Below are 26,422 nucleotides of genomic sequence, written 5' to 3' on the forward strand. Positions count from 1 at the left end.
CCACCCACTCTGGTCTTCCTTTCCTCTGAGAGCATCTTCTAGGCTACTACCTTCATTACTCTTGAACAACAACACGCTCAGGTCTGACCTCAGAGGCCAAGTTCTGCCTTAGCCCCTCAAGCCCCAACCAGTCTGAGCCATGGCAATGTTTCTCTGGGTGACTTTCCTGCTCTTATCCGAAGTCTGCAACAATTATGCAGCTGAAACTGTATCACAGATACTGGTTTTTCTTTTTTTCATTGAACACTTCTTCCCATTGCTTAACAGCTAAACGTCCCATTAATGCATCATAATTTCCTTGACTTTCTCCACTGCTGGGCATCCCATCTCCTTCTGGTTCTCCTACTGCAAACAATGTTGTAAAGATCATCTTCACAACTTCCTTATCTCATTTTTCCCTCAGAAATAAATTCAAATGTTCTGCCCTAGGGGTCCAAATACTTTCATGGCAACTGGTACTGCCTCAACTGGTTTTCACTCTCATCTTGGGCAATGCAATGACCCCACTACAAAGAAGGGGAAGAAATCAGAGCCAAATCTGTTGTACCACGCACGGGGTCCTGAAGAGGCGGGCCCAGCTGTCTGGTAGACTGGACTAGATGTCAGGGCTGTTATCTTATCCTGCCTCTGTCATCTATTCCATGACTCCATCAGCAGGAAGGGAGAGAGCACCCAGTGCACACAACCCTCCAGGACCGGCCCGAAGGCTGCTGTGCCCCCTGCCCCCTCTAACTCCGAGGCTCTGAGAAGACAGGTGAGGATCAATGGGACTGTCACTCTACCTGGGGAGGTTGGCTGGGATAGAAGCAAATATGGCACTAATCTTGCTGAAACCTAGAGCAATTTTTACAGCTCAGTGGTGAGATTATCAAGGGTGACTGAGATCTGCCAGAACACAGCGAGAAGACAGAGCTGCCACTTCCAAGGGGAAAGGTGCCCTGCACACAGAGAGGGAATGGCTGTCTCCAACATCAGGAAAACCTTGGACATGGGAGCCAAAACCATTCAGACTGCACACTGGAACAGCATAAGCTCACAGAGAGAAGACACCAGAATTCATTCAGTGGCTAAGTATTCACCAGGAAAATCAAAAAGTGTTTGTGCTGAGGAGGAACTCAGGGAGCAGGGGGAGCTGGAGGGACTTACATTCTTGGCAGGGAAGAAAGGAGACTGACAAGGAAACAGGACAAAGTGGCCGTATGCAAAGCTGAAGAAAGTCACCAACACGACACACTAGAGGAAGGCTTCCTCCCAAGCCCTGGGCCAGGAGAGGCGGTCACCTGAGCCTGCAGTCCCAGAGAACCCGGGGCAGCAAAGCGTCTGGAGCAGAATGCTGGCCCCAAAACATCTTCAGAGTAGCTGGCCTCCAAGACACTCCAACCAAGAGAACCATCCCAGGAGTCAGCTGCAAAGGCACTGATGCCATCGTGGACAGGGGCCTGCGGCCTGCAGCCCAGATCCAAGCAGGACAGGGGTAGGGTCTCAACCCCAGAGTGTGCTGTGTTCAGCTCACGCCAGCCAGCACTCAGGAACCTTGGGAGCCAGCTGTTACACACAGCCACTGTTAAAACATGCAATAATCAATCACTTGTGGTACAGTGGATGAGACTCTGTCTGCCAATGCAGGGGACACGGGTTCAATCCCCAGTTCAGGAAGATTCCACATGCCTTAGAACAACTAAGCCCATGTGCCACAACTACTGAAGCCTGCATGTCTAGAGCCCGTGCTCTAGAGAAGCCACTGCAGTGAGAAGCCTGTGCACTACAATGAAGACCCAGCACAACCGAAAATAAGTAATTTTTTAAAGAAATGCTATGATAAGGGAGTGGTTGGGACTGCCAGCTGAAGACTGCTGTGGGCAGGCAGTTATCTCCTGCCTGGCAGCATTCTAAATTTTCTAGAAAAGTCATATATCTGGATTTTTGAAGGAAACCTCCATTTGTATTTTTGTGGCTAATTAAAGTTTTAAAAATACTATACTAGGATATGTCACAAATCCTTCAGCTCTACCAAGCTCACAAATCACCTCTACTTATGCTCAGTGTCAGGTAGAGAGCAGATACTAACAGTGATAAAATTGCACAAGCAGGCCTGTGTGTCGGGTGGACACAACATGTATTAACTCAGTGAATCCTCAAAACAACCCCGGGAGATAGGTATTACTACTACCTCTCATCTTCTGCATAAGCACAGTGAAACTCAAAAGATGTTAGGTAACTCGCCCAAGGCCACACAGTCACAGAGCCAGATCAAGTCCAGGCAGTGTGGCTCAAGCTGGTGCTTGTAAGCTTTATATTTCTAGTTCCTGAAAAACAAAGGCACCAACATGCATAACAGAGACAGTCTCTAAAGGAGTAGGTAGGAACGAGTTCAGAGATCCTCTGACAGACATTCTGGTGAAAATAGATATCAGTTGAGATGTTCCTCTGAGCAGCAAGGATGGATGCCACCTCTGCGTTACTTCTGCTGCCGTATTCCTGGGGTCTGGGGTGACTGCTATCCTAGATCACTTGAGTTCCTGTATTATAGCACATGTCCTGGATTTAATATTTTTTAAACAGTTTTAGAATTTTATTAAGACTAGCTTTTAAGTGGAAGCTTTACTGCTTCTTAATAAACCATTTATGGATAAACAAATTTGTAATGTAATTTACTTTAGCACTCCCTTTTACTTCTCAAGGGATACCTTCATTTGGATAGCTTTTTTTGTTTTTAATTGATGTCCAGCTGATTTATAATGTTGTGTTAGTTTCTGGTACTCAGCAGAGTGATTCAGTGTTAACATGGCTAAAAGAGACAAATACCGTATGACATCACTGATGTGTGCCATCTAAAAGGTGATGCTGATGAATTTATTTACAGAATAAAAGCAACTCACAGACACAGAAAACAAACTTACAGTTAGCAAAGGGGAAAAGGGGAGGGGCAGATTAGGAGTCTGGGATTCACATACACTGTGGCATGAAATGTGTAAGCAGCAAGAACCTACTGCACAGCGCAGGGAACTATACTCAGTATCCTGTAACAATCTATAGTGGAAAAGAATCTGAAAAGGGATACGTGTGTGTGTGTGTAAAGCTGAATATGTATATAACTAAATTACTTTGCTATACACTTGAAACTAACACTATAAATTAACTATACCTCAATTTTCTTTTAAGTGTAACAATATTTTAAACTTGAAAACAAAGGTGATGAAATACTCATTTTTTCCCCACAGTTACTGTTATTTGGGGTTTCCTAGGTGGCGCTAGTGGTAAGGAATCCATCTGCCAATGCAGGAGATGCGGGTTAGATCCTTGAGCTGGGAAGATCCCCTGGGGAAGGAAATGGCACCCCACTCCAGTATTCTTGCCTGGGAAATTCTACAGACAGAGGAGCCTGGCGGGCTACACAGTCCACAGGGTGGCAAAGAGTCGGACACGACTCAGCACAGCATTATCATTTGGGTTTTCGAGTTTGTTCATGACTACCACATCTCGGCCAAGTCTACTACTGCAGCATGTCTTCCCAACTTCACATTTGGTGACATCATGCTAGTAGCTTGAAATCAGACACAGTGAAAGTATTTATACCTTGGAAACTGGCAAACACTACAAATCAGGGCTTGATTTATTCTCAGGTTGGTGGCCTCTGTACAGCCCTGGGCTGTATCCAGACCAATGCCTGTTTTCGCAAAGTTTTAAAAGTTTCATTTTATGTATTTTTGATTGAGGTGAAATTCACATAACATAAAATCAGCCATGTAAATAAAGTTTTACTGGAACACAGCCATATTCGTCTGTTTACAAATTATCTATAGCTGCTTCTGTGCTATGCATAAAGGCGGAGCTGAGACAGAGACGGTATGAGCTACAAAGCTGAACTGAAAATATTTACTATGTGGTCCAGAAACAGCTCGCCAGCCCCTGGGATTTAGACTTAAGAAAATACTGATTATGCAGATTAAACTTCAAAGTGTGCCATGCCAGTAGGAATAGCACAAACAACTGAGGAAATATTCTTCCAGTATTTTAAACTATTATGTGATTTTGCAAAGATATTACTTCACTCACTAACATAACAATTGTCAGTCAATGTTCATGTCAAAATTAAACTCATAAATTGACTACAGATACAAAACTTCAACAAAAAACAAGGAAAGCAGTCTGAGAGAAACAACTGGCTACATTGAACTGAAAATAAAGTGCTGTGTTTCATGATTACTTGTAAATTGCCGGCTACCTATCCTTTCTATCAGTATAATCATATATGTGTATATAAGGCATTTTCCCTGGAGAGCCAGCAGTCAAACATTTATAAGCACACCACACGGAGTAAATGAGAGTTCTCTATTACTTCAGAGTGCTTAAAATAAAGCCTGAATGAAACTAAAATCCATTTGCATTACTATAATTCAGCATTACATATAAATGAAAAGAGGAAAGAACCTGCATTCTTTAGATGTTAACTCTTATAAATTATGGTGTACTTAAAAAATGGTTCTAAGTTTTATCATCTCTGCAAGCAAACTCAACTTCTCCATGGTGATTATCATTGTCAAGGAAAAACAAAAAAAAAACCCAGCTAACGTATAAAAGTTATGTTCAAGGACACAGTTCTCCCTTTCAGGAACATCAATAATGTTATTGGGAGAGTCAATAAAGTTCAATATTTAGCACATCCCCTAACACTTTACACTTTTTCTCAAAACTATACTGAAGAAACAAACTGCTTGCCCCCCACTCCCAGGTCCAGTTTCCCAGTGCCCTGCCTGGACACCCCATTTTCTATGTGTGCCGTGAACTGACAAGAGTCTGGAGGCAGGCAGTGTGACAGCAGGGAAGGGAGGGAGCTCTTTACAAAGATTGGCCAAGAGAAGCCTGAAGGAATCTGAGGTCAGATCTAGGGAAGGAATCTACACAGCCATGAATTGAGGGAGAGGAAAGTATAAATGAGAGGAGAAAGGAAAGAAGGGGCCAAGTCATACAGCACCTGTCACTGTTATTGCTCAGTTGCTAAGTCGTGTCCAACCCTTTGCAACTCCCTGGACTGCAGCACACCAGGCTACCCTGTCCTTCACTATCTCCCGGAGTTTGCTTTGATTCATGTCCATTGAGCTGGTGATGCTATCTAACTATCTCACCCTCTGCTGCCCCCTTCTCCTCCAGCCCGCAATCTTTCCCAGCATCAGGGTCTTTTACAATGAGTCGGCTCTTCACATCAAGTAGCCGAAGTGTTGGCGCTTCAGCATCAGTCTTTCCACTGAACTTCAGCATTGACTGGTTTGATCTCCCTGCTGTCCAAGGGACTCTCAAGAGTCTTCTCCAGCACCACAATTCGAAAGCATCAATTCTTCATGACAATAAGGAGAGGGGATGCCTGTTCTAATCAGAGGATCTTAAGCCAATGTGTGATCTGATATCAGTTTGGAAGGGACAAGACAGAGAAAAGATGATGAAAGGAGAATATACACTTTGGTAGCAGAGTTACCAAAGTCATCTGGAGGACTTACAGATGGATTGGGCACATTAAGGTAGAGGAAAGCAGGGAGCACAGATGACCCCGGGCTTGAGCAGAGCCACAGCTGCAGCAGCACTGACTGCAGCGAGGAACGCTTCAGACACATCCTCTCTGTCCTGCTGGGCTGGACTCCTGTGCTCTGAGAGCATGAAGGCACGATGGCTGGACTGGACCGGGGTGGAGTTGCACACTCCCCTTCTGAACCTCCCAAACAAGCACGAGACAGAAAACAACCCTCTTCTCTCCACTGGGTGCAGTACACAGAGGCCCCATGATCCACTCCATATCTTGATTGCTCTCAATAGTTTGAGGGCTCTTCAGGCTAAATCAATCTACTTTTTCTTTTTTTACTGTTTAATTGAAAAAAACAACAGAGCATAGGAAAAGCAAAAACAAAAACCATTCCTATTGCCCCAATACAAATGCCTCCCATTTTATCCTAACTTCTAGTTTTTGTGCCTTTCCTAGTTGTGCGATGTTGACAAAAAAAAAAAAAAAAAGTTCCTTTTCTTCATCATGGCAAAGCTTGTCCATTTTTCTGCAGAGTCTTCAGGATCAATCTTCACAGCTCTACGCTATCTGACTCTGGATGCACCATGTTTCCTAAGCCTCTCCCACTCCATTTAATTAAGGATACTAACAATTACTATTGGATGAATATATTCACTAACATTGTTATTAAAAATGATCATGTATCAGTAAATAAATTTCCAAGAGTTAAAAAATGTCTAGATCAAAGGACATGACCAAAGCTACACCTCCGGCCACATAAGTATTTCTCAAAAGGAAGAAGTATGAAGTTCTCCTGGGTCCTGCCAGCAGGGTTGCCAATGCCATTTCACCTACATATTTGAGTATAAGGTATATATTTTTCAATTATTCATCACATCAGTATTTCCCTATCTGGTGATGTCTCTGGGAGGTTGTGATTGTTAGCTCTGAGTAAGTTCTCCACGTTGAAAGAACACTGCTTCGTAAAGGCGATTTCACACACTCAGAAATCTGTACTTCGATCCCTTCCCTTCCCTGGTCTGCACTGCAATATAGGGGGATTCAGAGAAGTTCAGGCAGGTGGTAAGTCTGGTTGGGAGTTCCAACCCTAGCACTTCTTCTAAAGAAGTGTGTCTTTCCGTCTACAAGCCTGAGATTTTGTTCTCCAACCAATTTCTTTCCACTTCCCCCCAGGGAGCTTTCAGAAATGTGCAAAATTATGCAATGTTGTCTGGTAAATGCTCACACTAAAACAAAGACTATCTTTGGGGAAAAATACCATCTGTGAAAACCAAAGTTAAATATCTACAAACTCATCCAGGAGGAAAACTGTCCCCAGCCCCACCCCTCAAGAAAAGCAGGGGCGGGGGCGTGCACTTGCTTGTGTTCGGTGTCTCCGAGGTACCCAGCGACTTCCCTTTGGGCACTACTTACCCTTTGGCAGGCAGGCCTTTGGCAAGCCTGTCTTCACTTTGTAAGAGGACAGCAAATCTGACAAGACTGTCCGCAATATCTGCTGCGATTTGTCCAAAGACAAGCATCTCAGAAACAGAGCTATATAGATTTGAACCCAGGTCTAATTCCAAAACCCCTGAATATGAAATACTTTTCTTTCCTTCCATCTGCCCATCCATTCGTCTTTTTCATTTGGGGGGAGGCTCAGACAATTTTGCACCCATCAACCTGTAGTTAAGAAAAGGGAAGAAGGCTTTCTTCTCCAAAAGACAAGACCTCGGGAATGGTGCTGACACAGCTCAGAGGGCCCAGAGATACCAGAAAAACCAGGGGGTGTGACGGGGGGTGGGGGTCAGGACTTCAGGGTTGCTTGGAGGGGACGGGGGCTGTGCTCTGCACCCCCAAGCTACCCCACACCCCATGTGGAAAAACACAGCAAAGGCCTCAGTTCTTACCCAAAGCACAAGGGATGAGGCCCAGAAGCACACTGGCCAATTGAGGTAGGCATTAAAATTAAAAAGAAATTCTAAAGCGCGTTCCTTGGTGGTACCACCCACGTCAGGCAGGTGCTCCCTAGCCACACGTGGCTGGGGCTGCCACACGGACAGGCGGGCAGAGACCATCTCCATCAGCACAAGTGCTCTTCCAGGAAGCAAAGAGCTCCGCAAGGATTCTTGCTGTCGCCTCCCCTCCTCGCAGTGGGCACAGTGGCCTCCGGGGAAAAACAAAGGCTCTGAGGTCAGTTGTGCAGTGGCCAGCTACTTACCCTGGCTAAGCCTGAGTCTTATCTGTTAAATGGGATACTATCTATCACAGAGTGAGCGTACAATGAGTTGCTACTCTCCTGCTTCTGTTATGGTCCAAAGATTAAGTCCTTACAAACATATAACCCTTACAAAGATGACATCAAAAGACACTGAACACTTGGGTTTGTTAAGCAGGGTTGCTTACTAGACTGAATGAGATTCAGTCCCTCCAGGCTGAACTCCACCTGCAGGTCTATTACCCACTAATAGAATGAAAAATCTGCTCCCTGCTCCTTCCAGCTGCAAGGCCTCAGTTAAGGACAGGCTCCCTCACTCTTTTCCTCATCTTTACCAGAGAAACAGCAGCAGTTCCCGCCCTCCTCTAGGTGACTAAGTCCAAGTCAGACATTGCACCAGGCACCTAACACGCTCAACCCCTCAGGACAACACCGCCAGGTGATGGCACAACAGCCACATATCACAGGTAGAGAGACTGAGGCCCAGAGGCTTTAGGTGATTCACCATGAGGCCACTCAGGCAGAAGCAACCGAGGAGGATCTGGAGCCACTGCTCTCACAGCACAGTAGGGGTTCAGGGTTCAGAACCCTCTTCCAGGGGGAGTCCAGGCATGGCCCAAAGGAGAGAGGAGGTATGTGCACTCCTGGTGGGCGAGGGTGGGGGGGAGGTGCTGGGACTGAGGGATCATCACACCACAGAGGAGGTTAGGCAAGTGCTGCAAAACCAAAGCTGCCCACCTTCTTGCCTGTCCTGTTTCCAGCCTCTAGAATCTCCAGACTCCCTAAAACTGAGCAACACACACAAGACATGCTCAACGCCTGAGTGCTGACCATGCCACTATGGCTCAAGGGGAACCGACGCACCACAGGAGGACCCCAAAGGGCTGAGGTCTGGAGAGGGCCAAACAGTCATCACGGGAGACGGCTGTCCTTTGGGGAACAGTCACCCCAACCCCAATGCCCGTGAGCCAAGCAGCTACCCTGCCCAGCCCCACCAAACCTGAACTCTTTCTACCCTGAACCCAGCTTGGTGCTGCCAGATTAGGCAATGCTTGTGCTCATCCACAGGCTGAAATCAGAGATGGACCCACAGTAAGCTGGTCTTTGGTGGCCCTAACAGAATTAACTATATGCAACAGCAAGAAAGGGGCCAAAGCAGAAGGGGACACAGGCACGCCAGACAGGTTAAAGGTGGGCAAGATCAGTCTAGGATGCCAGGAACAGAAGACAGTGCTCCTTGGACAGCTGGCAAGGGCCTTGTTGTGGGAGGAAAGCTGCACCTTGAGCCCAGAGAAGCAGGTAGGAAGGAAAGAGAATGGAAGGCAGACTATCCAGGTGGGGGTGCGACAGCAGGTCAGGAGCCGACGAGCAGCTGAGAGAGGCTGGAGCAGGGCAGGAGAGAGGATGCCAGAGACTAGGACACACTGTGCTCAGCTGACTCTTGGTTGCAAGTGACAGAAAGGTCAGATCAAATAAATGGACTTCACCGAAAAAAGACGCCACCAACTCACCTAGGGCCAACTGAGCCCCGGCAACTTATTCCTCCCGGCCAGTCTTACTCCTGGGCAGGCTGTCTTCACGTGGCAGACCCTAGCAGCAACCTGTTCACATCCTTCCCATTTAAGTCTCCCCAAGTACCCCAGCAAAGCATTAAAACTTTCAAACGGTCACAGTTCCATCCCTGAACCAATCACTGGTCAGCAAAGATGTAGCCCCATGATCGGCTAGACCTCAATCACTAAGCATCCTAACGACATCCATCAAGGGATGGAACCTGGGTGAGTTGCCCACCGACAAGTCTGTGAACTGTCAGCTACCACCCACACATCAAGGCCCAGGACGCTTCAGGCCAGGGACCACATCCTACTCTCAGTAGACGATGTCAAGGAAAACTAAGGCTGCAAACCTAACTTCATCCAAAACTACATGGTGAACAGCAGTCACGATCCCAACTCAGTTCTGCCCAACTCTAAAGCCCAAGTTTTCCACCTGGAGAAAGACTGCCTTCTTCACTATGTCACCTACAGAGCTCCCACGCTACCCAGTCAGCCACATGGCCCCAACAGAGAGAGTGAAACATCCCAGTCTGTTTTTGAACACTCACTCTGGGGCTGGCACAGAGATAAGATCTGGATGCAGAAGACTGGCTAGGAAGAGGCTACATCTCCCTAGAGATCCCATTCACAGGAATGGGGCGACCAAGGGAGGCAGCCAGCAGAGCAGTGGATTGTGGCACCACTAGCTGGCTGGCCTGCAAGCACCCAGGGCTCACTGGACACCATGGTGAGACATCTGGGAAAAATCTTAAAGGCCAGACAGGGGTCCTCAAAGCAAAGTCAAATATTCAAAGGCAAGGAGGTACAACGAGCAGGAGGTCTGGAGAGAGCAGAAAGGCCAATGCAGTACGATTCAGGGGGCCAACCACAGCAACCACTCAGCTTTAGGCCACAGGCTTCCTTAGTTCCCAAGCAGTTGCATTCAGCACTGAGCCTGTGGTGGGTCACTAAGGACAGCATGATGACCCAGGGAGACGGCCTCAAGTGACAAGCATCAGTAACACAACCTCATGCCCAAGGCCAGCTCATCTCACAAAGCAAATGATGCCACTTCCTATTTCCTGATTTGGAGGAGCCCACCACCGACAGGACAGAAAACCATGCCTATACTCCTGACAAAGGAGCATCATCCCCAGGGAGAAAGGCAGACACTTACTCCCCTAACTCTGAGTGGGCCCGACAAGCAGGTTCGCCAGTAACTCAAAGACAGTCCCTACCTCCTGGCCCAGATTAGTGTCTCACTGTTTCTGCCATGCCACACGGGAGGGCTACAGCAGTCAAGGGACATCTGCTGCTTCTGTCTGCACAGCAGAGCCTGCTTCTTCTGCAAGCTCCTCCCTGGCTTCCTGTGGACACTACCATTTTCACCCCACCCCCAAGCCAAGTCAGAGTGATTCTCCAGGAGTTTTCAAACTGAAAGTGAATCCATCCTCGTCCGAGCCTTCAAGAGTTCAAATCCCAGAGCTGTTACGTTTCCCACCACGTGGAACAAGTCTATCCACATAACACACAGATGCACGTGGTGTCCAGGACAAAAAAACAGAACAGTTTCCCTCTCAGTTCTCCTACTCCAATTTCAATCCCAAACAATATTTTGACTCAGTGGTGCAAGGAGAAACCTTACAAACAAATGCAGGATGGGCTTATCTCACTAAGGAAGGTGCTGGCGAGAAGTGAAGCTTCTGCATGCAGCAGCAGCAGCTTTGGCTTGCTCACCAGCCTTCAAAGGGAGAACTTTAAATGCTTAAGATGCTCCTTTAAAATAGAAGCGAAAGTGAAATGTCCATTCACAAACCTCTCTGCCCCCAGACATGCCTCAATCGTAACACGTGGCCCACGTTTACCACTGCCCAGCTGCCAGCATCCAGCCAAGGAGGAGCAGACATAACCAACTTTGGGTGCTTGTCAGAGCTCCCCAGACACATAGGAAAGGCCATGAAAGATTACCTAATCCGCTTCTGTTAAGCAGGGGAAGGGGACAGTTAAGAAGAAATGGGCACAATAATCATCTGTGACCAGACCTCCCAGGAACCATCCATGCTCTGAGCCTGAGAGAACACAAGACTGGAGAGCTCAGCTCCTGCTTGGTCACAGGCACTGCCTCCTCCCACCCAGCCTCACCCAGTCAGGAGAGGTGACCACGCCCTCAGGAACAGAACATAAGCAGGGCCATGTTGAGGCTCTCCTAGACTCCCAAAGGGCTTCTTAGCCCAGGATGGGGTCAGAAGCTGCAACCAAGCACCTGTGCTAATACAAGGTACCCAAGTGTGACTACAGGCAAATCAGAGTCTGCAGTTTGCCAGAACGAGGGGTACTTAGAACCCCATGCTGCGATCTGACGCCATGCAAACCACCCGTTGCTTACTATAGAACTCATATTTCAGTTATGTCCATTCTGTCACCAGGACCCAATCCTGGGCCCAGCACAACACGCGATTACTTGAAGACGCAATCATATCAAAATTTTAATTTTTAAAGAGGTGAGTAAACCAGCACCTCAAAGGCATCACCCAGGGTTCCTACCAGGCAACTCCAGGCAACTCCCACCCTATTCTCCCATGAACAGTGCCCTAATGTTTCTTAGGAGCACCTCCTCTACTCTGGGTCAGTCTGAGTGGAATAACACCATGCCTTGATTTAGGGGTGAACCAATCAACACAGTCTGCTAATTCAATAAAAGTCCAGACAAATTCAATCAAAGCACCAGGAAATGTCTGCTCAGCCTTCTGGGGAAAAAGTACCTTCCTCTTCTGCCCTGGATGATGGTCAGTAAGAGTGATTCCCAAAGCTACAGGGGCTGGGGAGACAATACCCACTGTGCAAAGGCAACACGACAAAAAAAGCAAAACAGAAAGATGGAGTAAAGCCAGCGTGTCACCTGAGAAGAGATCCACTTCGAGCCTCTGTGCAACACAAGCCAATGCAGAAGTAGCAAAGGTGCTTTGCCTGCAACTATCTAACTGAATGCTTGAAGGAAACAATGTGAAACAATTAGCAGAAAGGGCATAAAACCATTGTTCCTATTTTACATACCGCCACATCAGTGTCACTCACCCACTCCCCCTGCAGCACTAAAAAGCTGGCTTGCCAACTATCTGCCTGGCACAGATGCCAAGGCACACCAAGGGGGTTAAAAAAAAAAGCTAGGATGTGGTCACTGGAAATGGCTTTCAAGAAGGACTGGCCTTAAGGACACAAGTAGCTATGTTAGGGATCACCCTGTGGCCACCAACCCACCACTCACCCCAAGCTGGACTAGGGACCTGATGGCAGAGGGGTCCAGAGAAATAAGCTGGAATAGGGGAGGGGGAATATCCAAGTAAGGCATCGTAGGGACAAGGGGAACCCAGCCCGCAGGTGTGTGCCAGGAGAGCCAAGGCCAGCTTAGCAGGCCAGGTGCTCTGTAGAGCCATGTGTGACCGGGGTGTGGGGAGGGGATGCAGCTGAAGGCACAAGCAGGAGAGCGGGGCCACTGGCACCTGGCAGAGGACAGCCAGGCCACCAACGGCCGCTCAGCATGAGCCACGGTCACGGGCAGCCGAATTCTCCATCAGTGACTCTCCCGACTCCACCACAGAGCCCCCGGCACAGAAATAGGGCCAGCCACCTACAAAATCACTGTGCACACAGTGGACAAGTGACCAGAGTCTCCACAGAAGCCACCAGGTTGACCTACCATGAAGTGTGGCCTGGAAAAAGCATCATCCACTTTCTGGCCCTGAAGAATGAAACCTGCGGAGGTGGGGGGGTGGGAGTGTCCAGAAACGGTTTGGTTTGTCAATGATCAAAAAAGGCCAAAGAGTCTCTATGTGGCATTTGATTAGTGTCTCCAGGGATCACAGATTGACAGGGATCTAAGATCAAGAGCCACCTTTTCTGTCAGGGGTGAAAAATGCCAGCCAAGAAACGAAAAGTGAAAAACACCTTTTTCTCAGCCAATTCAAGAGAAAGCAGAGTATTCAGGTACAACTTTTCTGCTGAACAAGCATAAAAACGCTGCACAGAAGAATCCAGCCTAAGGATCCAAATCTAGGCAGGAGAGTGGAATGCCTGCCTTGTACCCACTGCCCTCTCCCGAGTGACAGGGGAGGCAGCAGAGGCGGGTGAGGACTGAGTGGGGAGGTTCCCACCCCAGAGCCGTCCCTTCTAGCAGTGTGTCCACTGAGCCCGTTTCCACACTGGTACCTGCCTCACCAGGTTGCTGTATTGATGTATAGTTTAAATGTGCAAAGAGCTGGCAACCTGTACCTACTTAGTAAATGTTGACAGCCAGTTCTGAAGACCAGCCCTTTCACTGGAACATCATCAAACATTTGAGCACCCACTCACAAGAAGTTCCTTTTGGATACTTGGGAAATAACTCTTGCTCTGTTACCAAGGAACTTGCCATCCAATGGGAACGGATCTAGTCTCAGCAGGAATGTAGAATTTTTACAATGTAAAATTTACAATGTAGTATTTTTGTTTTGTTTTTATTGGAGGCTAATTATTTTACAATATTATATTGGTTGGTTTTCCCATACATTGACATGAATCCGCCCCGGGTATACATGAGTTCCCCTTCCTGAACCCCCCTCCCACCTACAATGTAGTATTTTTAAGTTCTGTTAGGTGCCTGAAGGAGACTGTCTTGGATTAAAGTGGGAAAGGTTTCTGGAAAAGGGACAGCAGTAGGGATGACAGGAGGCCCCAGCCAGAGGCAGCGCAAAGGGTCCAATCCAAGGTGCCACACACAAACAGGTAAAGTTGGCTTGCAGGTTTCCGTAGATGCTGTTTTGATGACAAGCTATAACTTTACTTCAAAACATTACTGGATTAGGAGCAGCTTCTGTCCTTGAATTTTTTCAAAACAAAACAGTACACTTGCCATCAGGTGTACTGATGGCATCAGGTGGAAGTTCCTGAATGTTTCTGATCATAAAAATGGAACTTGATACCCCAAAAGGTTATAAGCCAGTAGGCCCGAAGATTTTTAGAGGGGAAAACTTGTAGGAACTGGGAAGAAAATGGAAAGGCAAAGCTTAACCTTTAAAAACACTTCACATTTAAGGTAAACCTCAGAAGATGCACTGGACTTCAACTTTCATTCTGGCCACTAATGTAAAAGGTTGTTAGGCCCACTGACTTCGGAGCCAACCAGCACTGGGTTTGGGCAGAGAGCTTTCCAATATCCACCTCTGTGACACTGGAAAGATCACTTAACCTTTGGTTCTTCCCTAAAATGAAGATGGAGCATCCATGTATAAGAGTGGTTCAGAGGACTACCCAGGATGCAACGCACACTACACATCCTGGCACACAGTAAGTGCTAGTAAATGGCAGCTCTTCATTTTATAGTTGCCAATGGACGAATCCAGGAAACTCTGTTGCAGTCCCAGGAGCATTTGAAGGCTTTTAACCCCACCCACCTGGCTGGGGCATATCTGACATGACCCTTCATTTTAACAGGCTCCATACATAATCACAGAACCTCCAGGAACTCACAGGTCAAGAGTCTGAGTCCTGACCAAGGGCCCAGTCCTGTCCGACACCCTCCTGGCACGACTGGCCCTGGACTCTTGAGCCAGCTCTGATGATCATCAAGATGAGCTCCCCCGAGTCCAACAGCACCTACCTCCCAGGAACTTCTGCCTTTTGAGTCCTAAGTTTGTCTCCAGAAGCCACACAGAGCCAACCTAAACCCGTACTGTAAACCAGCCTCCAGGCCCTTCACCAGCCCTCTTCCTATCCCATTGCTGTGAGGGTAAACTGTTTGATGACTTGCCAGCGATTCCTCCAAACTCTCCATTCCCCTCAGGTCAGAGACAAACCAAAAAATGACTTCCTTTTCCTTCTGAAAACACAAATGATGGAGGAAAAAATGATTCTACAAAGTCATTTTACATTCTTAAGAATTCTGAACCATCTCTGAATAAGACACATGAAGAACTGTTCCATTTGGATCTAAGAGCTGTAGCCCTGTGAGGCTGCCCCAAGCCCAGACCATCCATACGCGCACTATGCCTGCTCCAGGTCCCTGCAGGGTAGTGGCTGGGTATCCCCAGGTCTGCACCCACCACAGCCAGCACCATAAACACTCACTAGAAATGTTTACTCTACAGCTGAGCCACCTTTTCCAGTTTTATCATATATCTCCATAAACAGCGTGAGTTGAGTTGGTGATTGAAATGTAGGTGTACTGCCTCCCAAGAACTGGAATTCATTCAGAGTGTACTTTTTAAATCCAGCATGCGGAATACTGGTAGGCCCTCCTTATGCAGGAAATGCTCTCCAATTCATGGAATCCCTGTGTCAATACCTGCTCAGTACAGAGAATGAAAAGGAGCAGTGGGAGAAGGGGGCTCTAAGTGTGGGCACTCACAAAGCCGGACTGAAAAAGCACTGCCTACGCAGCCAGCCACTGAGCCACAAACTCAGGCACCCAACTTGACAACCAGCTAAGTGGGCCCCACAGGCATCAGGCAGACTCAGGACAGCCACCACCAGGAATAAACAGAAAAAGCACAACTTCTGCTGACAGACAGAGCTCCCAGCTTCCAGAAAGCAGTTGACAGTGGTGGGGTGGCAGGAGACCACTGGAGGCAGTCATAGAGAGGTCATGATGGGTTAAAATCAGTTCTGGATAAACCAGAACTCCATCTGAGAAGACAGACACATGGACAAACGGAGGCAAAGTGAGCAGAGCGCTCCTTCTTCACAACACCAAACTTGGCTCCTTTGAGGGCATGGCCCACCACACGAAGTGGTGTTGTGAGCCCGTGACCACAGTGCTGTTTGTATCTGTATCAGGACAAACGCCTCTCCCCTAAGCTGATCTCAACTGTCTTCCAGGCCTCTGTGACCTGCAGCCAGGCTAACATCCCCTGATGAGAGCCACCTCTGAGAACCTCCGTGAAGACAGAAAGTCAAGTCCACCGTCTTCTGAGGAAGAGGGCAAGTCACAACAGGGACTTACACCTGCTGACAACCAACACTGTCACCTGTCCACTTCCCAAAGTCATAAAATGCCACACTGCTGTCCTCACACATCCTGGCCACAACAGACAGAGCAAAGAGAGGAAGGCTACTGAATTTGGGCCACTGGCGTGATCAGGAAGAGTCCACATGTTTAGATTTCTTATGTTCTAATATATTGATGAGAATTGGAACTAACAGCCTTCCATTTTAAAACTTACAAGATTCCTCTTTTCTGTAAGATCAATGGTGTTTCATAAAAACACCAGAAGTGCTGTAATCTTGAAGGAGAAAAGAAAGCTGGAACACCAGACTCATGACAAGTCCCACATCAGTTGGCAGTTACCACATCACAGTGTGGTCTGGCCCAGGATTCCGTTCCCCTGACAGAAACCTTCAGACGTGTCCGGGACAGGCTGTCTAATGTCATCAACCTGTTGGATCTATCACAGGTAAATCGAACCCAAGTTATAATCTCTTATAAACTTGTGTGGGAGAGAAGAGGCACCCACATCTTTTCTTACGAGCTCAAAAACACTGCCCTCATGGCCTCTTCTGAAGTCGTCTCTCCACATTTGAGATCACTACAGTGCATTTAAAGTTGGAAGCATTATCGCTTAATAACTCTGGGTAAGTCCCTAACTTTAGGGCAGCCACCTCACATTTAAGTCAGTAGGAAACAAAGGCATTTTGTCCTCTCCAGGCCATGGAAGACAGCACCTACTGTCATGATGTCGGCTTCTGAACCCACAGAAAGGGGAGACTGGCCACACACCCTGCCTCCCTTCATTGGCTGTTAGAAGCAAGCAGGAGACTGTTAAAGTGTTGCACAGAGGCAGGTAAAGCATACATCTCTGTGCAGAAGTGTGTCAGTTTGTTATTCAGAAAATTCACACAATAGATACTGCATTAAAAGACAAAACTTAGAGAACAATTCATGTTAGCCTCTGATGCCCAGGTCCAGAATCTGAACCTGGATCTAGAACGAGCTTTATGGGGCAAATACACCAATCCCCAGTCCCAGGTTGTGGATAAGGAACCCACAGCCCAAGGAAGCTCACTGGTATCCTCACCTTCCAATTCCTAGGTGGGAAGATGATCTTTTCCTTGTGTCTCTCTGCAGAGGCCCCTTGGTCACCTCCCCTTGGCACCTGAAGTCTGCAGAACACTGAGGAAGAAATGTAGTCCTGAGATTTCCTGCTGGAGAACCCAAGAAGGGATTCGAGGGTTCAGTAGTTTAACCAGCACTTAGAAAGCATGCCTAACACTTCCGCTCTAGACAGAGCAGACAAACAAACTCCTCCTGAAGGCTGTCCTGTGGTCTGGAAGACAAAGCTCGAACTCTGGCAAAATAAGGAGTATCCAATACAAATGGAAATCTAATCACTTGCTGATGAGGAACTTAATCACTTGCTGATGAGACTATGCTTGAGTGGACTGACTGATTTCTGGGCAGGAAGAAGACAGTCCTCCTCAACTTTATCCATGACAAAACAAGATTAACAAAGGCACACAGTGCACTTCGGAAAGATTTTCAACACCCTGGGCTGCCATAGGACAGTAAGAGTAAGGCTTCCACTGTTCTAAAAAACTTCTAGTTGCTTTTTGAAAAGGATTGTACAGCATTTATTACTGAGTTGGCAAAAATTATTAAATCAAAGCCTGATGCTATAGATATTCAAGTACTCCAGAGGCTAGAATTTAGACCAAAGAACTTTCCTCTTAAGAAACCCCTTTGTCAGGGAGATGATCAGAAAATATTACTTTGTTACTTTCCTAACTTTTTAGATACTTGTGGATATTAGGTCAGCTGCCTGACACTGACTTTTCAAGCAAAAGTAAGTTTGTTATCATAATTGCATGCCCATAAAGGTAAGCATTAATGACACAATTCTGTCGCTTTTCTCAGAAGAGGTTTAATTTTAGTGTTGGCTCTTCAACACTGTCCCCATTTTTATTTTCCAGGAGCATCTTAAATATGTGTCAACTAACTATGCAGATGGAGAAGGAAATGGCAACCCACTCCAGTGTTCTTGCCTGGAGAATCCCAGGGACGGGGGAGCCTGGTGGGCTTCCATCTATGGGGTCACACAGAGTCGGACACGACTGAAGTGACTTAGCAGCAGCAACTATGCAGAAGGAGTTTCTACTTGGGTAAGGCAGAGAAGAGCAGCTGTGTGCTGGCAATGCCTTGATGAAGCCACCTAGCTCTCACCTGAGCCCAGTTCAATCAAGAGAAACTGCAGAAATATGGTCACACCATCTCTACCAGCAACCTATTCCTCCACGGCTCTGAGTTTCTCTGTGGAGTTTGCTCCAAGCCACACTCCTGTCAAATGGCTTGTAACAATACTCACGAACATCACTCACAACAGCAGCATTTAAAGGAGACACTTTCTCATCGCTCATATTCAGAGATAATACTCCGATTTCGTTCACTACACTTAACATCAGTAAGACTCGTGAAATGTGCACTCCATGATATGTAACACAACCATGGGCTTGGCCCCTCTTCCTCCTTTTCTCCTAGGAACCCTTTAGAGTCTTACAAAACACTGGAACCCCTGAGGTCACCGCCCCACCTAATCTACAACATGGTGACTGCCTGTTAAAGCACCTTCTGATCCCAAAGCTCTCCTAGGTGGTATTAGGATCAGTGCTAATATCTCAGCAACCATTCAGAATCTCTGGAAGGCAAACAAGCATATGGAATTCAAGAAATTACACTCTGAGGTGAAAGTCACCAAGGCTACATTTTTCATTTCACTTGTTTTATCCTCTAATTTTTCAGTCTTGGGAATTGCTGCAGCACCAGTTACTGCAAAAATTCTGCAAGGTTTTATATAGCTTGTGCCTACTCCACCCCCAAAGTCATAACAAAAATGTACACAACATTTGTTAAAGACAAGTACCACCAAGTCTATCTTCATGGGGCCTGAAGACCAGGAATGACAGAATTACTTATGATACAGAAATCAGTCTTACAAAGATCACAACTCCTCTCTTTCTACCAAATTTGTACAATCCAACCATGAATTATTCCCAGAGTGCTGGCTAAAACCTACTGCTAAAAGTAATCTGCAAAACTCATGTAAAGGAAAAGCCAAAGTCCCCACAATGACAGAAACAGAAGTTACCTGGCCAAGCCAAAGATGGTTTATTTCTTCCATCCCCAGCACATTAAAAAGTGGTTTCAATGGCCACTTCCTGGTCTCCCAGGAAATGCAGGGGCTCACTTCATACCTGGATGCTACAGCATCTTGCCATTGCTGAACCTGCTCTGGCCACAAGGGAAAATGACCCGTATCACGGACAACCACTCAGAGAAAATATGAGAATACGGTGAGTCTTTCCCAACACACACGGTGGGGGGCAGGGGAGATCCCTCCACAAACAGCAGCCTTGGTGGAGCAGCACCTGAGAAAGCGACACCCTGGGGTTACCCCTGACTGTCTAGGTCACAAACCAACAGGCGAGGGCCCCACGTAGGGGGCAGACGAAGAAGGGCTCTGGGTGGAATGGGAGAGCACACAATCACCTCCAATTCACTACCAAAAAGCGGGGCTCTGCCTTGGTCTGAGACGCAAGGAGTACTCAGGCCCAGAAAAGTAATAGGAAGAATCCCACTCTCCACAAAATCATCTTCCGTCGGCAGCGACCCCAAGAGAGACCCAGCGAAGGCAAGTCCACTCTCAGAACCGAAAGGGACTCTCCACGCGCCCTGGGCACCCAACTAGGTGTAAAGGAGGCCGGGGTGAGGGGTTCCCTTAGAAGCCAGGAAGGTTCTTCCAGCCGGGAGGAAAGGTAAATAAGACTTCCCTCATCACCCAGAAGGCCGAGACACCGGCGGCACGGGCTCCCCGAGTCCTATCCCGGACACCAGTTGCTCAAAGCCTTTCCCCCTCCCCTCCCCCCCGCCGGGAGGTCTTCCCGGGGGTCGCGGGTCCTACGATAAGGGCAAGGCGGGCAAGCACCGTCAGAAACAGCAAGGGTCGTAGAATTAGAGTGGTTGAGGGGGAAAAACTCTAGTCTCAGCTCCCATCTGATCCCTTCGCCCAGGCCGCACGAAAGCCTCGGCCTCACGTACCGAGCTCTGCCGGGCTGCCCGACCAGCCCCCGGCCCGGGCCCGGGGGAAGAGAGACAGGGATGGCAGCGGCCCTCAGGGGCAGCTGGGTGTCCGGGGGGTCCTTCGGAGCCCGGCGGACGAGGAGCACTAGGGAGGGGGAGGGTCCTGGGCCCATGCGGCCTCCACCTCAACCCGTGTGAGGAGCACTTACGTTGCTCTGGGGGTCGATGGCCTGCAGTAGCCGGTCCCTGATCTGCTGCGGAGACGGCGGAGCCGCTGTCATTGCCTGGGCGAGGCGGGGGGGAGCGGCCGGGCCAGCGGGCGGGCGGGCTGAGGCGGGGGACCGGGGTCACTCACTCGCCGGCCTCCGGGAGCGGAGCTTCATGTTCCCCGCGGCGCCGGGGAAAGAGGGGGCGCGCGCGGTGACAGAGAGGTGAGCCGGGGCCGGGGCTCAGGCCCGGGGCGCCGCCACCACCAGAGGAGGAGGAGGAGCCGCCGGAGCCGTCGCCGCTGCTGCCGCCGCCTCGAGAACCAAACTCCAGTGAGCTACCCCCGCGCGAAGCACTCTGGGTAACCCGCGCCGCACGCAGCGTCGGCGCCACGCTGAGGAGGTTGGGAGATAGGGCGGGCAGAGACGCCGAGTCTGGGCGGGGCCACTTATAGGCCCCGCCCCTAGACTCCACGCATGCGCGCGCAGGCGCAGTCGCCCCACTTCTGTTCCGCCCCGCCGCTTGGCCAAGGGAGCCGTTGGGAGGCGGTTGGGCGGGGCAACGGCCGCCGCCTGGAGGCCCCGCCCCCTCCCAAGCCGGGAGGTTGAGGGGGTGGCGGCCGGAGGTTTCCGACGGAAACGATAGGTGAGCGCGGAGTCCTTGAACCCTGGCGCTCTGGGCGGACGCCCTCAGGGCAGCGGGGCGGAGAGGGCAGATGAAGGACCCCACTCCTAGGGTAGAAAAGCTTTCCCCATTCTGGCGAGGATGACGGGAGTCGCGGGCGGGAGAAGCTGCCAAGTTTCCTGAGCCCCGGGGTCCTTCCCAGCCCCTCTGCGTTCCGGGAGGCCAGGAGGCAGACGTCCACGCTGTAATCCTGTGAGCGGAAGGGTCAACAGAGAAGCGCTGTGGGACGCTCCAGAGGGGATGGGTGCGAGTCTGGGGTCTGCAGCGCCTCGGGCTACGATCCCCAAAACATGAGACAACAAAGTGTCTCACGGAGGACCCGCAACCGCAGCTAGGTAACCCCCGAGGCCGCACGAGTTGACACCAACGTTGCAAACCTGTGTCCACCCCGGCGTTTCTCAACCTGGGCACTAGTAACATTTGGGGCTGGATCACTCTTGTAGGGCCTGTCCTGTGCGTTGCAATATGTTCGGCAGCATCCCTGGTCTCTACCCACTAGATGCCAGTAACACCCTTTTTCTGCAGGGGACCAAAAATGTCCCCAGTCACTGCCAGAGGTCCCCTGGCTGGTAGAATCGACCCCTGTTAAGAATCACTGGTTTAAAAGACCCTCCCACCCTGCTTTACATGGTGGTGCTGGAAAACTGAAACACCCTTACAAAGAAGGAAGCTGAGGCCCAAGGTCACCCAGAGTTATGGGTCAAACCCAGAACTGTTAAATGTCAAGTCTAAGGGCTTCTCCCTACCCCTTGCCTCCTCATTGCCGGCTTTCTCCGTGGAAGCTCTTGTTAAATATACGATTATGCGAAGGGGTAAAAAAGGCAGGCTGAGTGGATCATTAGCCGCAGCCTCAAGAGAAATAACTTTTCTTCTTGTTACAGGAAGACCTACATTTAAAACAGGAGAGAGGCAGATGATGAGAACCACATGCGCGCCTCGGCTCTGTGCTACACCTGTTAAGTCTTGCATTTGTCATGCTTCTGGGAAGCATTTTTATTTGCAAAACGGCTGCTTCCCCACGTGGTTGTGGTTGCCTGCTCCTGCACGTGTGAGAAGTTTTACATCACACTTGTAGGAGAAAATAAATACGGGCAAATTACCTCTTTATTCACTCTCCCTCCTAGAATGAGGTGCTTTGTGTACATGGTGTTCAGGTTGGAAACCAGCCCATTTGGAGATACTTTTTATCTCACTACAGATAAGCAAAAGAAACAAGCCCTTCCCCGAGTATATTCTGGTTCTGCCTCTATTTTTAACTTCAGACTTGTTTTTTTAAATCAAGGGTCCCTTAGAAATAAGCTGCTTCCCCCTCCCCCAGTATGATTCAGATTATTTAAGAAAAAATCTGGAAAACACTCCATTGACCTGCTTAGTAAACTAAGAAGAAACATTAAGATGACTGTGAGCTCTGTTAAGGGTACTGGTTCTGTGTCCCCAGTAGATAAAAGTGCATGTGGATGTGCTAAGTCGCTTCAGTTGTGCCCAACTCTTTGCCACCCTACAGACTGTAGCCCACCAGGCTCCTCTGTCTGAGGGATTCTCCAGGCAAGAATACTGGAGTGGGTTGCCATGCCAGTGCTCCTCCAGAGGACCTTCCCAACCCAGGGATTGAACCCATGTCTCTTACCTAAGTCTCCTGCATTGGCAGGTGGGTTCTTTTACCACTAGCGCCATCTGGGAAGCCCAGTAAATAGAAGTGAAGTGAAAGTCGCTCAGTCATGTTCAACTCTTTATGACCCCATGGACTATACAGCCTATGGAATTCTCCAGGTCAGAATACTGGAGTGGGTAGACTTTCCCTTTCCAATGCAGGGATGGAACCCAGGTCTCCCGCATTGCAGGCAGATTCTTTACCAACTGAGCTATCAGAAAGGCCCAGTAGATAGAAGAGTGCTTATTAAATACATGTGAAGTAAGTGAATGAATGTCTCATCCAGATACATGGTAGTTGTATACACACACCCAGAAATATTTATGCAGATCTGTCACACAGTGGAGGAGCAAATATTTAATAAATGAAGTATTGCATTAAATATAAATACACATGAGGATGAACATGGGCACACACAGATGTATGGAGAATATGTAGTTACCCATTTTGAACATTTATTTGGCTGCGACCGGTCTTAGTTGTGGCACTCAGGATCTTTTGTTGCTGTAAGCGGGCTTCTCCTGTGGCGTGGGGGTGAGGGCTTAGGTGCTCTGCAGCATGTAGGGATCTTAGTTCCCCGACCAGGAATCAAACCTGCATGCCCTGCATTGGAAGGCAGATTCTTAACCACTGGACCACCAGGGAAGTCCCCTGTGGAGCTAGTTTTGAAGCGAAGTCCTAAAAACGGGTTAGGGCTCATTAATACAATACCATAACTGCACTGTCCAGGCAAAGTGCAGCAGAAGCACAGGGAGGGGAATTCTGAAGTGCCAGGATTGACATGGACGCAGCATGTCAACTGACAGCGTTTCCATATATTCACACCCTCTGACTCAGGACTTTGCAACTTTTAGAAATGTATCCAGAGGAAGCAGTCAGAGACAAAAGTGTCCGTACAAGGAAGATCACTGCAGCATCGTTTATAAGGGCAAAAGATTGGAAGCCACCTATGTGTCCAATAAGGTGGTATATAGATAAACTGGGAATCATTTCATGAAAACAGGATGGTTATGGACTAGAAGAGATCAGAGGATCCTGAAATTCCATTTAGGTGGTGGTCTTGTCTTATGGATGTGTGCAACATGTAGAAATTCACCAAGTTGTGTGTCATTATCAACTTTCCAAATTATAAATAAAAGGATATAGAGCTAGCTACATCATGTAGCCAACACTGAATAATATGGGAAAATGCTCCTAATTTAATGTTAAATGATAAAATGCAACATATAAACTATGTATCTTACAATCTAGTTTTATTAAGATACGCAATATATGCTTATACACACAATTCACAGAAAAAAACACTGGAGGGAAAGAAACCAAAGCACTTCTCTCTCACAGGTGCTTTTTATTCTGACAGTTTTGCCTGCAGTGCCACATTTTCTGGAGCAAATATGGGATGCCTTCTGATGATCGTGTCCAGTGCTGGTGGCCACTGTGACCTCTAGTAGCTCAAGTTCTCACTTTCTGACTCAAATACTGTTAATCTGTAATCATAATCTCCAAAATCCTGAGGACAGATCTGCTGTCAGGCTGACTGAGGGTTGTCAACCTAAGTCCTAACAGTTTATGTTTTCCCTATGGCCCCAGTTTTGTATTATTCTTGGTAATCAAGAGAGTGACAACAGTGAGTATGTAATATTTATTGAGTACCTCCTATGTGTCAGGTTCCACTCTGAGGGCTTGACAAGAGGACCCTGATGAAGCCCTTTGGACAATCAAGACCCTTGTAAGGCTCTTCTTGACTCTGTGTGGAGGTCTGCAACTCACTTTGGTCTAGGGGACGCAGTAGAAGCTACACTCTGCCTGATCTAGAGTAAAGCTTTAAGAAAGCCTGAGTTACTACATAACTCAGCGATTCCACTCCTTCGACTGCCACAGGAAAAATGAAAACATACGTTGGCATGGACTTGTGCAGGTAAATGTCTGTAATAGTTCTATCCTTAATAGGTGCAACATGCAAACATCAAATGCTCATCCACTGATGACTGGATAAACAAAGTGGATGGCTATACACTGGAATATTACTCAGTCATAAAAAGGAGTGGAAGGAGGGGAGTATAGGGGTAGAGGAGTGGGCAGTACAAACTACTGGGTATAAGATAAGCTACAAGGATGTATTGTACAACACAGGGAATATAGCTAATAATTTTGTAAAAGAAAAGGAACGTTTAAAAATTGTATAATTTTTTTTAAATCTTGTTAAAACTGTGTGTAATCTATTAAAATGCTCAAATAACCTAATCTTTTGATTATGATGATCTAATCAGCTGTTAGATTGAATCAGAGGCTCTTCTTTTGTTTACTATAGTTTCCTGTTCTCTCAATTACTCTCAGGAGCAAAGAAACAAGATCAGTCACTCCACTAATTCTCCAGTGAATTGGTTCATTTTAGTATCTACAAAAGTAAAATAAGTTCAGTGAAGGAACTGCAGGATAAAGGATAAAGGTATTGTAGCTTTTATGCATGATTGGCCTTTTCTATTCCAGGCAGCTGTAACACAGGGTTTAAATCTTACTGTTCCACCTGCTCTAAAAAAGGAGTGGTCTCACAGTTCATCTTGCCTAAGTCCTTGGCCTACTGAGGTCCTCCTGTCATATACCACACGTCACACACTGATACACACCATACACGTGCATTTCCCATGTTCCTGGCCAGACTTATTTCTCGCCATCACTAAGTGGGTTTTCTCCACTCCTGTCTGTCATGCTGGTCATCTAATTCTCCAACTGGGTGACTTGGCTCCTCAGAAGACTTGGTCAGAGTCATGTGGCTGGATTGGGAGTGAGAAATGAAGTAGTCCTGCCATATCAATAAACAAGGGGGTCACAGTCATCAGTGAATTTCTGAACCCTAAGGGCAACCAGGAAAGAAAACAACACCTGTGACCCTACAGCCATGAGGCAGCACTGGGGAACTTGGAATGTAAAAAAACACAGGACACTGGCCCCAGACAGCTGAGCTACATATTCAGTTCAGTTCAGTTACTCAGTCATGTCTGACCCTTTGCGACCCCATGGACTGCAGCATGCCAGGCTTCCCTGAGATACTTATAGAAGGCATGATTTCAGTGAGCCCAGACTCTTGCATCTTCCCCTACATAGAAAAGCGCTAAATTCCTTCACTTTAGATAGCGGGTTTCCTTTAATTAACAATAATCTCTTTATGTTCAGGCTACCTGCCCTTTGTTGCACAACTTCATAACCTGGCTCCTCCCCTTGCTTCCCTGGAGCTGCTCTCTCAGGGTTACTTGAGATGCTGTCTCCCGGGCTTGAAGTCCTAAAACTTCCCATTTAATAAAACATAACTGTCAACTTTCAGGTTGTGACTATTAAGTTGAGAGGGACAAGATGATGACTGTGGTCCAGAGCTCAGGGTTCCCAGACTCATGGGGAAACACAGGAACCTAATCAGGTACAAGCCACTTCCCTAAAGAGCAGATGAAGGTCAAGGGGCTGATGTGGAAAATCAAATGAGGAGACTGACCTCTGGGGGTAGGGCGGGGCAGCAAATGGAAGCAGATAGAAGCCAGGAGGTAAGATCCCTAATGAAACTTCTCAGAAATATACACACAAAAACACATGCACA

At 47.9% G+C, this 26,422-nt stretch overlaps 1 protein-coding gene and 1 long non-coding RNA gene across 2 annotated transcripts in view; one reads left to right on the forward strand and one right to left on the reverse strand.

The window, feature by feature from the left end:
• MED26 (mediator complex subunit 26) overlaps nt 1–20,845 on the reverse strand; it is a 41,208-nt gene extending 20,363 nt beyond the window's left edge. Inside the window, exon 1 of the mRNA XM_055428798.2 lies at nt 20,501–20,845. Within this exon, the coding sequence (XP_055284773.2) occupies nt 20,501–20,572 (72 nt within the window). The 5' untranslated portion in view covers nt 20,573–20,845. The remainder of the gene's footprint in view (nt 1–20,500) is intronic.
• Nucleotides 20,846–21,019: 174 nt separating this feature from the next.
• LOC129558132 (uncharacterized) lies at nt 21,020–24,960 on the forward strand. Its single transcript, XR_008686379.1, has 3 exons — nt 21,020–21,143; nt 22,064–22,137; nt 24,501–24,960. It is a non-coding gene; the product is annotated as an uncharacterized LOC129558132 (long non-coding RNA).
• Nucleotides 24,961–26,422: the final 1,462 nt, after the last annotated feature.

This window comes from Moschus berezovskii, chromosome 8 (assembly GCF_049115385.1).
Source record: "Moschus berezovskii isolate FMDL1 chromosome 8, NW_MosBer_1.0, whole genome shotgun sequence".
In the NCBI taxonomy this organism is placed as follows: domain Eukaryota; kingdom Metazoa; phylum Chordata; class Mammalia; order Artiodactyla; family Moschidae; genus Moschus; species Moschus berezovskii.